Genomic DNA, 15944 nt, shown 5'->3' with positions numbered 1-15944 from the left:
TCTGAACCAAATCCAGCGACCTATCTTCTCTTCCTCCCTCCCAGAGCTCTGTAGACCATAAAGAGTTCAAACGCTGTGGGCCCTTTGACCCATATATTAATGCCAAGGTGTGTACACAGTGCTGCGGAAAACCTCTCCCGTCCTGAAGTGCCTCTTTGCTGTTCTGCTGTGTTGGCTTGCTGTGCTTGGGTTCGGTCTGGCTGCTGCTTTAGGGGCCATTCTGCTGAAGAGATGTGGGGAGGCTTTTAATTTCACTCACTATCAGTCGATCTCTGTTCTCTGCTCTTTCCACCCATGTTCACCTCAGATATCCACTTTCACTGAGATTGTATTGTTAACGCAGGTAGGACTCCCAGTTATCACAGACATAAATCTGTTTGCATGTTCCCTGTTACGGGACTGTTGCATCAGCCTTTTTATCAGGGTCAGGAACGTTTCGTGCTTTAGGTAGACTAAATTCAGCATACGTTAGAAATATCGGCGTTGTCAGCCACCATGCAGCAGGTTGCAGTGAGAAATCTTCTCTTGAAATGACACTTTTAAGATTGACATAGTTCTCATGTTCCCCAAATATTTTATGGATTTTACTATATTCTGGCTACCATTTCAATAGAACCATTTGCAAAATGGCCAAAAATCTCACACCTTCCATTTCTATTCTTAAGTCCTTCTGAAAGGTTATTTATACATTATCAAGTATGATAAACGCCTTTTATTCCATTCCGTAACCGAGAAGACAATGACATCCATCGCAGTAATTAGCACCCCCCCCCCCCCCCCATTCATCATTGTCAGTTTAGAAGAAAACATTTAGATACACACTAGTACAAGGTTGTACTCTAACTATTATGTTATTAAGTGACTGAAGAGCAATGAATATGTTTCCACACACTATGCATTCATGCTCTGCATCTTCACATATTTGGGCAATCAGATGGAGCCCCAATATTGTCGAGTGTGTTCACGTGTAATCAGATTACTCTACATGATAGCATAAGTACAAAAATCAAGAGAAAAATGACCAGGACACAACAAAGACAAAAACTGCCCAGGTTCTGAAATGCTGCAGGTTGGAACTACAGACACGTGTTTGTGAGGAAGTTGTGTCTGGTTGAAACTTGAAAAGTAGTCATGGTAGTGAATACAGGACTCTTAAACTAATGTCGTACAGCTTCTATTGTAACCAATTTCATGCATGTATTTAGGTCCAGCTTTGCAGTATTTGGCTCCAGGATGAAGGGTTTTTCTTGAGTCGACATAAAATTCTACGCTCCCTGATTAAAATGAACCCCGGTGTGACTGCGGCTTCAGTGCAGTCCGTTTGTGAAAGTGTGAACACTGCCTTGTGAAACACGGTGTTCAATAAACAAATGGACAAGGCTGTTTGAAAAGCGGGGCTCAGTTTGCTCAGAAATACTCAGTGGCGTAGTAGAATTGAAGTCTGAATGCAGCGCGGTCTAAAGAGCTCCACGGAGACCAAACGCAGGATGCGACAGGCTTTCAGAGGCATCGTGTCCTCGCAGTAGATTATATTTGATCTGCACAGTGGAGGAATTCCTGCTGGGGTTTTGACACATCCGTACATTTTCCAATCAGAGTTTCTTGCAGGTTAATATGTCCTGGTGCAGTGGCGTTACTGTTGAAGTTATATGGCAGAATATCAATCACAACAGTACAATGTTAAAACTGTTGGTGTGAATACAAAGCAAACCTTTTTGAGGTTTTTTTCTTTGGGAGCTTCAGTATCTGTTGCGCTGAGCACTGCACAATACATCGCAAATTTATCAACATGCACAACATACAAACTGCAAAAAATTTGTCATAAACTGTGCGTTCATGCTCTGCATATCAGAATAAGCCCTACTGCTCTAAGTGCTTGCCTTTACCATTGCAGTTGTAGTCTGCTTAACAGTTGACAAATAATATTCACAAGAATTAATGTTTTGTGTGTTTTTATTTAATAGTTGTTATTGTTTTGAATAATCTCTTTTGTCCCCGCATGTCCGAGATAAACTTTCAATTAAAACATTTTTTTTTAATAAAGTAACACAATGACTGCAGTAGAAAAAGAGAGCTAATCTGCGCAACTTTCAGAAGAAATCTACTGTAACATTGTTTTAAATACATCGCGGCATAACATCAGCTAATTCATCAAACTTTAGAGACTATATGTGTGAACAGGGTCAGACTAAACTGAACCCTGACCCAGTCCTCAGTTCTTCACACCTACTCAACCAATGCCCCAGATAAAAGTTTGAACAACAACGGCAATGCCACAGAATTAACAAACGACCATGAGCTGATCGCAGCCGTCCAAACATTCTGTTCTGTCAAATCCTAAATAAAGTAGCTACTAGTTGCCCTGAAAGTACCTAGAAGTCATTGGTAATATTCATGTAGTAGTAATTGATGCTGGAGCAGAGAGGAATAATATAATGGATTTTTTTTTTTTAAATCTGTCTTCAGATCACATGTTTTCTAAATTCCTCTGTGTACACGGAGTAAACACAACGTTTCTGGAGTTTTTGCCAAAGGTTGTGGTTAATAGTGCGTGAAAAAATAACATTAACAATGACATATTGGTGGAGGACTGCTTTGGCTACTGGCTCTTCCTGATTTTAGCAGCACTTCACTGACAGTTTGTACTTTTACTTCACCATCATCAGCGGCCTGTACCAACCCAGTCTTCAATCTGTCTTTAAAATATTTGAACATTTATTGATGAAAAGGTTATTTTGAAATTTGAAAAAAATAAAAAAAGGGGCATTTTGATATTCATTGTTTCCAGACAAGCCGTTTGAGACGAACCCTGTGGACAAGATCTGATCAAGTTGTGTGCTTTCTTAAAGTCATAAAAGATTGATTTCTGTGGCATTTGAGACATTTGTGTTTATATTTTGTCCCGAAATATAGAAAATACGATGACTTTAACTTTTGGTCTGGTGCGTTGCGTTAATTACTTTTTCTATTCCACTCGATGTTTTGTGCAAAGCAGCTAATTTAACCAGCGAAACTGAGAAGTTAACGAGTCTCAAGATGCTCCATCTGGAGATTGAACACCTTACATGCCAGTTCTGAGTTCGGATGTGTGTGAATGTGAATTGCGGTGTAAAGCTCTTAGAGACTGCTGGAGTGAGGAAATGATCTATAAAAAAAGTCCATTCAGCAAAGTCCTTTAGAGTAGATTGTCGCCGGGCAGCTGACATGACTGATCACTGTTCTTATCATATCACTCTAATACTCACAGAATGGATTTAGTACAGAAATTATTTCTGTGTCTGTATTTTATACAACCCATTCATATCAGGGATGTAGTAATTTTTTTTTCTCCACTGGAGCAGGAGCACATGATGGCTTTCTGTGAAGCATCTGTTATATTCCAGGAGGGAAGCCCCTGTTGCACCCTGTCTACATCGGCAGGATGGCGGAGCTGCAGAGCTGACGGTATCTCTGACAGTGTCGCCCTCACAGTGCGTGCAGTGAGCAGTGCGAACACGCTGGCCCGCTCGCTGATTTGATTTTCTGCAGGCAGAGCTGGAAACCCACCCGGGCCTGTAGATAAAGCTGCACACTATTTTTGTACATTGTCACATTTTCCCCAGGACTAATCTTCTTAACGTTTGGAATGGGGAAGGCTGGACTTCTTAAATGCTGCTGCTATGTGTCAGAGTGTGAATTCTCCTGCAGTGGATTTCATTCGGTGTCCGTTCAGTCTCACTGATGGATTTCACCGTGTCTCGTGTTTGGCTGAGATTTTGAACGCCGTCTTGAACTCTTTCCGGATAGTTTGGGGGCGCTGCTGCTACCTGGTCGTGAGGCTGAATAATTGATGAAGCGCTATGAATAAATCACAAACAGGGATGTTGTGCGGATGACCCGGCCTACGTTGTGGTCATGGTTGATGGCGTCATGTGACTCAGTGGGTGTGTCCTGCCTCACGTCTCATCACACTCCGGGAACAGAGCGCCATCTCATGAGGAGGAGGGGGGAGGAAGATGGGAGGTTTTCAGTGTACCCTTCGACTTGCATCAGCATCAAAGAGAGATTGCCATGACACGCTTCTCTGTATGAGCGTGTGTGTGTGTGTGTGTGTGTGTGTGTGAATGGGTATATACCCCCTCCTCCTCCTCCTCCTCCCACCTCCCAGAGCTTCCTCTGCTGAGGAGAGGAAGAGGTGGGACGTTGTCATAGTAACAGTGTCACGGTTTATTGGTCCTCCCGTGGTGCTGAGCAACCCAGTGGAGAGATGCTGCGTGCGCGTGCGCGTGCTGAAGACAGTCTCACAGTTCCTAATCACGGACACTTGAGAAATCAGTTTGGACTGGATCCACTCCTCTGTCATCCTGGTGCAGGAAGAGAGCCAGACTGATGTTTATTCATTACACCTGTCGTCTCTGTTTCCTCCTGATGGGGTCCTCTGTGGGTCGGTCACTTTGATGATGTTTCAAGCACCTCAGTAGGAGAGCGCTGACCGCTCACCGCAGGATCTGACCTGTCCTGACCCCAGCATTTGAATATTGAGGTTACACAAGGTCCACACATCGCGCCCTTGCACAAGGCTCTTTGACTTTTCTCACTAGATTAGGCCTTTTTTTGTTTTTTTTGTTCACCTTCAAACAAATAAAATTTGTCTGTAGCTGTAACCTTCAAAATGAGGACAACACAGCTCATGAAGTTGTGTGCACAGTGTATACCTCTGACAGATATAGGAAAACTGTATCTACAGTTACATTTATGGTGTTTCATAACTACAATTTATAACTTTAGACATAAAATATGTTGCTGTTTAAGCTTTTGTACCATTTTCAGTCATGGTCTTTTTTCTTTTCTTTTTTAGCTGATTTAACCATTTCATTATTCTATTAATTTCTTTCTTTTGCACCCCTTTCTGGTGGTTTAAGATGTTTAGCTATTGTGACTAATTTAGGCATTTTAGACATTTTGGCCATTTCTGTTAAGCCATTTCTTGCAGTTTAGCTGTTTCTAGCTATATAATGCCAGGATATAAGGCTTCATTTGAAAAACAGTCTGGTGTGCAAATAAGGAACATCGAAATAGGGTAAAAATATTTTTCTATCACTGAAACTAATAAGAGGAGATTCAGATTCTTTTGGGAAAAACAAAAATACTTCCAGGGCCAGAATATGAACAAAATGAGCAGATGGACATTTATTTCACTTTCACTTACATTAGCTAGTCCAGTGATGAACTGTTTAAATCCAAGGTGAGCCGCAAGTCAGTGCTGCACAGCCCAGTGGAAAGGCTCCCCAAGGCAATCGAGATCAAGTCCATCAGTCACAATATTGAAGAAAAATATCTTCTCTTCAATATCGTGACTGAAGGTATTAATAAAGAGCCACATGGAGCTCCAGAGACGCAGGTTGGAGACCCTTGCCCCGGAAATGTAATTCTACAATCTTAAGCTAAAATGGATGAATCGATCATCAGGAACAGAGTGAAAATCACTTTTATCATCACAAGTTCGTAATATATCTGGGTGTCCATAATACTTTTTGGGGTTTATATTTGATAGGATAGGCTGTTATATTTGTAGGTGATGGCTAATGCTAATTCAAATACCTGCAACATATGTTTAGTTTTACTATATTTAATGACTTCTATAAAAAGGAATTTATTAATCTTTCCTATTCCCATGATGGCCCAAGATAACATTCAAACATGAAAACATACATACATACGTACATGGTGCACTTCGCTCAGTTGGACCAGTTTTTTCTCTTAAGCATTGATTCTCTAGCCTGTTATTTATCTAGTAAAAGCCTCTTTGTTATGTTCATTTTTTGTGCCCAAAAGCCAATGTTTTTCTGTTTGTGTTTTTGTGTAGATGAGCAATTATATAGATCCATGACAAACCAGGCCTCATGCAGACTTGGTCTCATTTTTAATATATAGTTAGTGAACCCTGCAATGTGTTCCACTTAATATTTAAATTATATCACATTTAAACCAGATTTTTTTTTTTTACTCCCCTTTGACATGATATGGGTAAACCCAAACTATTGATTCATCAATAATAAATATGATTAGCCAACATAACCTGATAGAATAGTTTTTTGTCTTTCATTGTGTGTTTAAAAATGCTCTTCATAAATATTCATCAGCGCAGTCATTAAATGCAGAGTTGATAGGAAGCCTGAACAGATGCATGTGGCCTTCATTGGACGATTCTCATCACTGACCTCCTTTTCGTTAATTGCCATATCTGCTGTATAGTAATAAGTAGGGATATTGCCTTTGGTCTGCCCAGACTCCGATCATGCTACCTCTCACCCAGTCCTCATCTTCTTATATAGGTCACTCCTCTAATGCTGGATATTTCCGGGCTTAAACACATTGCACAGGATCCTGCACATGATCGGACGTCATCAAAAACCACAAGCATGAAAAAGGTGAAAGAAATTCAAATTGGAAGAGATTTAAAAACTGATGGAATAGAAGAAGCGATAAAAAAAGTGGGGACACAGCAGTCTTTCAGGTCGCTGTGCAGCTTTTCAAAAAGCTGACGGGGAGATGTTTGCGACGGCAGCCACAGGGGTATATTTTTATATCTGGTCCCCTCGTTATCAAGTGGAGCAGAGTTTCCCGTCCCTCCTCTGGGCGCGATGTTTGCAGTCTGACAGCACGCTCATTCATCCCCTCTGTCTGTCACCGTCCTCCCTCTGCTTACCTTCTGCTCTTCACTCGTCCTCCAGCACTCCTTCTTCTCTCTGTCGTGCCAAGGAGTGCAAACTCGGAAGAGCCCTGGAGGAAGTATTTTGTTATTTAACTGGAGGATCGCAATTTTTTCACTGTCATTATTTCTTGCACGTGTGCTGTTTCAGTTTTACCGGAAGAACGGAGATGCTATTTACCGTAACATCTTTAATGCTTATAAATTCGGTCGTTGGTTATGTTTGCAGATTGAGTCCCATTTAATTAAGGGGATATGAAGGGGAAAATAAGGTTTCCTGTAAAAGTCGGGGGGGGGGGGGGGTCCATTGCACAGAGAATTACAGTCTATGGCAAGGAGCCAGTTGCACACTCATTTCATTACAGAAAGCCCGTTTACACTGCAAGGCATGACTGTGTTCACAGAAATATCCATCATTAGAGCCAGCTTTTACATTATTGCTGCTGTGCATTTATCAGAAATAACACTTTGCGAACTATATCACACTTACAGGTCAAATAAAGAAATATACTCTCCCTGCAACTCACTTATTCAACTAAAATGGCAGGAAAAACTAAGAGAAGCACATTTAGCCAGTGTATGATTCAAAATAATTGATAAAGGACTTTTATAGGGAGTAGGATGGCACAATATTTTGTAAAGTCATCAGGTTCATTTATGCTTTTTGTGTTGTTGAGGATCAAGATGTTTTTATGCACTGTGCTCGGCACGTCCACATTTTTTGGCCAATCGGATGAAAGCCCTACTGCCCTAGATTGTGTTGGCTACTCATCGGATTTTGCTGCATTATTTCAAACTTGGTGGCAAGAATCAAGAAAAACTGACCAAAAACAACCAAGACTGCTCTGCTCCTGAAACTCTGCTGGTGAGAGCTTCAGATGTGCTCTTGATTCAAAAAAATACCAAATAAATTAGATGCGGCACAGTTGTGTCGGGGTAAAATTGGAAGCACGGAGTGAAATAACCCATTTGGAAGTGCAAATCTCAAAGCACAAAGGCATCAACATCATATTCCTAAGTGTTTATTTACTTCACATTGCAATCGGAATCCTTGAAAGCATTAGTCATATTGACCGTTTAATTAATATATTGCAACCCTAAGTACAACACATCTAGAAAAGCCTTGCTTTGTGTGGCATTTCTTGTTTTTATATTGATTACAGAGCGTCTGACATTGGGGGGTCAGAATCAAATGGTAAAGGTGTTATTACACAATTTAAACCAGAAAAAGAGACTGACAAACTGAAAACCTTTCCCTGCGTCCTTATCCGGGATCTCTGGTTTTACATGAATGCACAGAGGCCAGCAGGATTTCAGACGGGCGGCCATGGACGTTGGCTTACGTTGGCTGCGGGCAGCCCTTTGGCATACTAGCTGCAACAGCTGCTCGGCCCACCCCTCCACCACCGCCACCCACCACCACTACCATCACCACCACCGGGGGCCAGGCTGACGTAACCGCTGCCTTGCTCGGCTGCCAGCCAGCGCGTCACGTGGTCGCTAGTCAAACCGCGTTACCGTCTCCCAGCCCCGGGTTGTGAGAATCATAACATCCTCCGTTCTCTGTGTCACTCTGCGGCTCTTCCCCGTCCGTCTCGGGAGCGTGGGCAGCATGAAAACACAATGGGCCGTAATCTCCAGATGTTCTCGGTTAGGGCAAGGGTTTGTCAATCAGGAGCAGACAGCGGTGGAGATCTTAATCTCTTCATGTTTGACATGCGCCGAGGTTCTAAATCAGGGTGAGATTTTATGCCGTCTGCAGCGCTGCATTGAAGGTGGGATTTTTATTAAAACAAAAGAAAAAAAAACTTGAACTGTCCAGGAAGTCTTAGCTGCACCGTATGAATCCTAATCTCTTTCCCAGCGAGGCTGCGAGTCATTGGTGCCATTTTGCGAAATAGCTTTCAGAGTTGTTTTTTTTTTTTTTTTTTACTTGTTGGTACATGATTGACTTCTCACGATGCCTGCACTAAGACAGAGAGGATAATGCTGATCCTGGTTATTATGCAGTGAAATGTAATGTTAAGACCCTCCCGTGGCACCTTATATAATATGAGAGCAACTAAAAGTACGAATTAACTGAGGACACGAGTGTTTTGAAATTTTGAAAAGGGGATTTGTTTGCCACGGGACAGTAAGTCCACTAAAATTGGATTTAGTACCCTTATGCAATTTTTGTATTTCTTTTTTTTTTTTTTTTTTATTCTCTTAAAAAAAAGAAAAGCATTATTAGTATTGAATGTGGTCATGAAACTTTCACTGCAAGACAATATCAGTCAAATACATAGAAGTGCAAAGAATGCATTTCATATGTATCAAACCTCAGAAAAAGGAATGGATGATAGAATTATATCAAGTGTAATTTCATCAGTTTGTTTCAGACATACATCAAAATTACAGATCGAAAATACACACAGCACATAAACATGCAAGCATATCAATGCTGCATGCATGTCACATCGATCACATGAAGAGGTAAAATGCAAGCGTAGGACATGATTTTCCTCCTGTTTTGCTCCCGGTTGAGTAAACTTTAATGTCCCGATGGATGCATTCTGAAACTAGCATTAAAAGACGGCGCAGAGGCCACGCAGAGGTGTTGCGGTGTGTGTGTGGCAGGGAACGTACCCCGCAGTGGACGGCCTCTGCGTGCGCAACACGCTAAGCTCTGCTGACATCAGAGGAGGCAGAGCTCAGTGTGTCACCGCTGCTCGCTTCCTATCAGTGAGTCAAGCGGCTGGTCAGCCATGTTTAATGCGATCAGATGCCGGCTGACACATTGCTGCTGCGCACTGACCACAACATTGGCAGCAGAGACACTCGGCGTTAACATGATCAGAAGCACTGAGGTCATACTGACTGTCCACTCGCTGCACTTTGCGGCACTCCCGTTCGACGTAGTGAGGAAGTGGCTTCGTCTTTGACTGTGGAAATTCCTTTCGGCCTGTTCTAAACAGCTCTTTGTGTGGCGTGTCCAATGCTCGAGGCGCGACCCTCCTCAGACCTCTGGATGGAGGTGGATGGAGCCACGTGTTGGCAGGGAGTGAATCGTGTTAATGGAATCACATCGTTTATGTCTGCCTGCTGAGGTCATCTTAATCCCTCCATAAAAAGCTGTGGCAAATGCTCGATGGTGCATCGCGGCCTCCTCTTTTCACGTGCAATCCGGTTTTGTGGAATATGCATATGTGCGTAGATCTCGGTTAGTATTTCGAATAACTATCGAAATAAAGGGTCTTTAGAAATCCTTTTTTGCATGTTTTTTGTTGTTGTTTTTTTAGCTTGATTCACCCGAGAAGTTTTCTTTTTCTTTTTTTCTGGGTGTTCCTCTGTGTCCCGTCTTTTGATAAGCAGGTGTCGTTTTGTTTCTCTTGGCTCCACCTCCTCTCTCTTTCTGCTCAAGCTGTGACCTGCTTTGCCAGTGGAGTGCAATCCTCTCTCTCTCTCTCTCTCTCTCTCTCTCGCTCTCTCTCTCTCTCTCTCTCTCCCCTCTGCAATGTGTGTGTGTGTCACACACACATTGCAGAGGATACCTGCTGGTGCCAGGTCTTTGTCAAAGTATCACTGAATAGGAGAGTGACACCTGTCTGAAACGGCCCCGGTGCCCCGTCCACACACCGTGTCCCGTCTTTAGCGGCACAGCTGGCATGTTCCTCTGGGACTCGCCCAAACTGGCATCATGCGTGTCCATGTGGGGGCTTCTCGCACCAGCTGTCGGCCTTTTGTAGGTGGCTCTGATCGCCTGGAATGACCGACTCTCTGAGCATGTGGCTCCACAATAGCTGGTATTTTCTACCACGCCCATCTGTACTCAGCAGTAGAGTTAAGTTAAAGAGCTCGTGTGGTTTCTACATTTCTCCTTCACATGGCTGAAACACCTTGAAAGGCTGAGCATAGTGAAATTATTGCTGTGTGAAATAGTGTGATGACTGACAGTGTACTCTGTGTAATACAGTTTTTGGTCAGCTCTGCTCTGCCAGTTTATATCCAGAGTTTCAGCGGTTTGCCCCCTGCTGGCTGCTCCTAGTACGGCTCATTACCAATGCTGGAGCTTCTCTTGTCTATTAGACATTGATCTTGTTACTGCACAAGAGTCATTAGAGCCAATAAGCGCCACTTACCGAGTTTATGTTGTAATTACTGCTTTTAATTGCTGCTTTCTCCGTTTGTCTGTGAGTGTTTTACTGCATTGCTGATTTTATTAAAGACATCACCAGCTGCTCACTTTCATTCTGTGCCGGAGAAATTAACATAATCTTAACTTAATAAATGGCATAAGTCTATTTCTTGTTGATTTTGAAGAATCCTTTCTTCACGTGTTTCTCCTGCATGTGCTACACAGAAATATGGAGATTTGTTTGTTTGCTGCTTGTTTTTGTTCAGAAGCGTACTCTTTTATTTTATCTCATCTAACTTTTTTTTTTTTTTATCTGAGTGGTTCATTGATTATTCAGTCACATTCATGGGGCTTTCAGTAACAGGTGGTTAGTTATGAGGAGTGTCGCACAACAAAATGTGATGTACAATTCCACAAACTCCAGTAAAAACGATCTTCGAAGGAAGACTTTTCAGGACAGAAGTGCTTTTTTTTAATCATCGTTGTCATAAACCTTTATTTAGCTCACAAGCATCACCTATACATTTATTTTTCTAACACAGATCTCCACATTTAAACTCAGTAACAGAATCAAACAGATTTATTTGCACCTTTCTTTTTTCCAACAGGCCGTCTCTTAGGTTACAGTGCTAAGTTATAGACCAAACAATTTAATTTAGTCCTCAGCAACACAAAAATCACAGAAAACTCATATATGATGATTTTTAATAAAATCCCATTATTTAAGTAATGTCAGTTTTGTGCTTAAGGTTGCAGCAGTGAGTCATCTATGCTCTCATTGTACTTTGTACTTTTCAATGCCACGTTCTCATTATGAAGCCAATCGTAAATATTTTCTTTTATTTGTTGTTGAAAGTCGTTGATCAGTGTTTCATCTTGCATCCTCTGCCAAGTGAACAAAAATGAAAGTGTTGCATATGCATCTCAATATTTGAAACTACGACGCTGGTGAACTCTGACCTCTTGTCAAAACAGCCTGTCTCTGATGCTTCCCTCTGCTCGCAACATGCCGCCCCTGAGTCCCAGTGTTGACAACAACGCATGTATTTATTAGTTCATGCATGTTTGGTAGTCATCCTCCCAGACTCATCTCTTCCTCACTCTGCCCCATACAGGCGTCACTACGGGCCTCTTACGCACCTTTTAATCCTCTAATGTGGCGGGCTCTACGCACTCATTAATATACCCTCACTGTGTTCTTACCCATTAACACACTTGATTCAAAAATGTATTCACTTTTTCTTCTACTTGTAGCTTTACTGTTTTTTTATTTATTTGTTGTACCTCCCGCACTTCCTCTCACGTTCATCAACTCTCTACAGAACAATGACAACGAGACGCCGCTGCACTGCGCCGCCCAGTACGGACACTCGCAGGTGGTGCGGCTGCTGCTGGAGGAACTGACGGACCCCACCATGAGGAACAACAAGTTTGAGACGCCACTGGACCTGGCCGCGCTCTACGGCCGATTAGAAGTAGTCAAGCTGCTGCTCAGTGCCCACCCCAACCTGCTGTGCTGTAACACCAAGAAACACACGCCGCTGCATTTGGCGTCCCGCAACGGGCATCTGTCTGTAGTTGGCGTGCTGCTGGATGCTGGCATGGACATCAACTATGAGGTGTGTTTTTATTTTCTGTATGTATGCATATGGATCCAGGCCGTTGAGGTTTGCGTCAGTGTTTCTTAATGTACTGTCATGGCCCAAATCATGTTGGGGTAAGTTAATCTGTTCTTGCAGCACTTCCACTGCCTGCCTCCCACTAAAGCGATGAGATTAAATGTAAAACTCTTAAGCCCTCAGTTTGCAAAAGGAACTGCTGTGTTATCAAAGCAGAGCTGGCCTTGCTCCCCCTGGTGGGCCCTTGGGCTCTGACTCTTTATCAAACTGTGCCACCCATCTGTCTGGAGATACTCCTTCCCCGATTCCCTCTCAATTCAAGGTGTGGGGTCCGTTCAGCATCCTCCAGGCTCTGCATCCTGCAGGTTTCAATTAGCATGGCCCTGTGAGGTATAAAGTGGTCTGCTTTGATTCCACACCCACATAATTGTCAATAAAAAAAAAAAGTGGACCATGTGGCAGGCATTAAAGCAAATGTTGCCATATACTGTTTCTGATTCAAGTGTGGCTACTGGGACTTGGCTCATTTAGGTAGCCATGTTGCAGCAGGGACTGTTCAGCAAGCACACAATAAATATTCAGGAGCATTAATTTACTTATATTACAACACATGAATCTATGTAAACCTGCCTTCTTCTACTGGAGAATGTAACCTAAAACTGTCTTTTACTGTCCTTCGCTGCCACCATGCTTAAACTATCCAAACTCCACTATTGCAACAGCATCCTCCAGATCATCATCCGAAATCCTCAATAAGCTGCAACACATACTGAACTCTGCTCTCAACTCTCACCTGTCTGTTTCTTTGATCTCAAGAGCATCACCCGGCTCCCTGCCATGGGCATTCTGCTTTTAAAATGCTGTTTATCACCCCAAAACCTGCCTCCTCCTGCTTTTCTAATCGTCACCATCTCACATGGGTGGATAATTACCCCAGAATTCGTCACTGGTAATGTTTTGGGAGAAAGCTGAAGAGGCAAAATCTCTGTCCTCTGAGGTCCAGAGACTAGTATAGTTACAAATTAGTCTGTCCTTTAATTCTTATCAACTACTTTTAAGATCTTGTCTGTAAGTAAATGCATGTGGTTTGGGCGTGTTTTTATTATTTGTATTCCGGCTTTAATCTTATTTAGCATCTTCTTTGGCATTTTCTGAAAGTTATATCTTATATTATGTGCTTTTCCTTTTAATGTATGATCTCTGCCTCATCTTCTTCTTTGTATGTTCTCGCTTCTTGTTTTATGTGCAGACGGAAAAAGGCAGCGCGCTCCACGAGGCTGCGTTATTTGGCAAAATAGACGTGGTGCAGAAACTCCTCGGTGCAGGTCAGACCTCAGAACCATGCCAGGCACAAACATGCCTTTTGGAGTTAATCAAAATCGCTTTTCCTGCTGCCTGTACTGATTGATACTGCTGTGATTTGTCAGGCATCGACGTGAACATCGTGGATCAGAAGGGACTGACGGCACTGGACACGGTCAAAGACATGCCGTCTCAAAAGAGCAGGCAGATAGCTGCGCTCATCCTAGGTGACGACTCAATGTGCATGGAGAGCTTCGGTGTGAAATAGCTTCTTTCAATCACATCAAACAGCTGCGATACATTGTCCCAATCGTTACAGGTCACATGACTGGAAAACCCCCCGACATCGACCTCCCGCCTCCACCGATACCTCCGCCTCAGGAGAGTCCCAGCCCGCGGAAAAAGGGTCAGATTCACCATTCACCAGATTCACTATTTTGTCATACTTTCCTGATGTATTTTCAGGGTGGAGCTGTTTGCGGCTGTGTTGATTTTGTTGTGTTTCACAGGAGACCTGGAGAAAATGAGCGAGCTGATCTCGGGGCTGGCCCCGGGGCCCGAGGAGGAGAGCCCGTATGAAGCTCTGTTTGAAGCCACTTCTTGCCACTCCTTGGACAGCCTCACCAGTGGAAAGTCATCTGACAGAGACTCAGGGCGGCCCGATAGCGAAGCCGGCAAGGTCAGCAGACATTTAGCTGAAGTCTACTCACACACACTTCAAGTGGCAGTAACAGGCTTTTATAGGAGGTGGATCACTGAGTCCCCACTAGAGGGAGATGGCGGTCCTCTGTGGAGGAGGCTGGGCTACAGAAACCTTTCAGAATAGCTCTTCTTGTGCCTCAGAGTATGATTTCATTCTTGTCTTAATTTAGATGTTTTATTAGATCTTAAATTTCTCACCGTTTACAGAAGGACCGCCTGGTCCACTCGTCACATCATGTACCTGGTCACGAGGATGAGGTGAGCTCAGAGGTGAGGAGCAAAATCTGAAATATATTAGGTTCTGTTTTTAGGCGCTTGCGGTGCTTATTGCTTTTTAAAGTTAAATGAATTGACATTCTGCTCATGGTTTGTTAGTGGAACAATCCAGAGGATGTTGGAAAATGATTATTTGTCACTTAGAACTTGTTTTTTTCTATGATCCTTTCTTCACACCTTCTGCACTGCTCACTGGACTTGCTGTGTCTCTATGATGTATTGCATTTAGGGTTGAATGAAAGGGAACTGGTTGTGCAGTAAGAATATTAAATCTTGTAGTTCAATGAAAATCAATAGTACATTAAAGAAAAACTTTGACTGAGACAGCAAAAAGAGTTGACGTCAACGTACATAAAGTTTTGTGGATGTTTCTGCTGAAGGACTTGACAAAGTCAGCCTATTTGCCGACTTCCTTCCAGCGAGTTTAGTCTTGTAGTACAAGTTCACACCACCAGAGGGTGTGTTGAGTCATTTAAAGAAGCTGTCTGGGGAATAATTAACACCACAGTGGATGAAGCTCTTGGCTACAGCACAGTGATAAGCAGGTATAAACCATTACTGAGCCCAATTAGGACTCCGTGAATACATACTATAAACCCATGTGAAGGACGAACTGACGCTAACATGACTCAACGCCACCACTTGGTGTACATTATTTAAAACCCACAGCCTCTGAACTTTTGCCTAGGAAAAAGACACATTTGATTTTGTTTAGATTGTTTATTTGTATATTTAAATGTATTACTGTGATTCTTAAATGGTCCATTAAATGAAATGTTGAATAAAATGTAAGTTCTGTCCTTTTGCTTCTTATTTTTTCTCTCTCTGCAGGCCTTGTATACAAGTAGTAGTATTGATGAGAGAGGCGAGCCAGTGGAGGAGGAGGAAGATCACACCTATGAGCTGTTGCTGACTGCGCAGACCAAAGTCCCAGCGCCGAGCCCAGAGCCCCCATCCCACAGAGGTGACTGTGTACCTTTAATTTAATCTAGAAAGAGCAGCTAATTGGAAGGGAGAAGTGTAGTTTTTCTACAATTCTTTAAGAGGCTTTTCTGACAAAGAAGGACTGTAGATGTAAACCTGCTGGTCACCCGGTGGCTTTAATACAGGATCAGTTTAGAAAAACAAGTTGGTTGCACATGTATCTGAGCTTCCTTTATTGAAAGAAAGCAACAAAAGTAAAGCAGACACAGTAAAATACTCCAAGCTGCAGGTTTACTCAGGTCTTCAATTGATA

General features: G+C 42.8%; 1 protein-coding gene across 3 annotated transcripts in view; it reads left to right on the top strand.

Annotated features, from left to right (window-relative positions):
* The window catches only part of LOC308113737 (ankyrin repeat and SAM domain-containing protein 1A), a gene marked incomplete at its 3' end in the record, with an annotated part of 73518 nt that overhangs the window by 15161 nt on the left and 42413 nt on the right, over positions 1–15944 (top strand). For 2 of the 3 annotated variants that reach the window (XM_080470188.1, XM_080470184.1), the window contains exons 4-10: positions 12131–12427; positions 13677–13752; positions 13855–13956; positions 14049–14135; positions 14239–14408; positions 14639–14701; positions 15539–15671. In XM_080470188.1, coding sequence (XP_080326314.1) covers positions 12131–12427; positions 13677–13752; positions 13855–13956; positions 14049–14135; positions 14239–14408; positions 14639–14701; positions 15539–15671 — 928 coding nt within the window. Of the gene's footprint in view, positions 1–44; positions 108–12130; positions 12428–13676; positions 13753–13854; positions 13957–14048; positions 14136–14238; positions 14409–14638; positions 14702–15538; positions 15672–15944 lie in introns of all 3 variants that reach the window. The other variant, XM_080470185.1, reaches the window with a different exon arrangement.

Source organism: Lipophrys pholis (assembly GCF_963383615.2).
Source record: "Lipophrys pholis genome assembly, chromosome: 8".
Taxonomy (NCBI): Eukaryota; Metazoa; Chordata; class Actinopteri; order Blenniiformes; family Blenniidae; genus Lipophrys; species Lipophrys pholis.
This window is presented reverse-complemented; position numbering and strand designations above follow the sequence as displayed.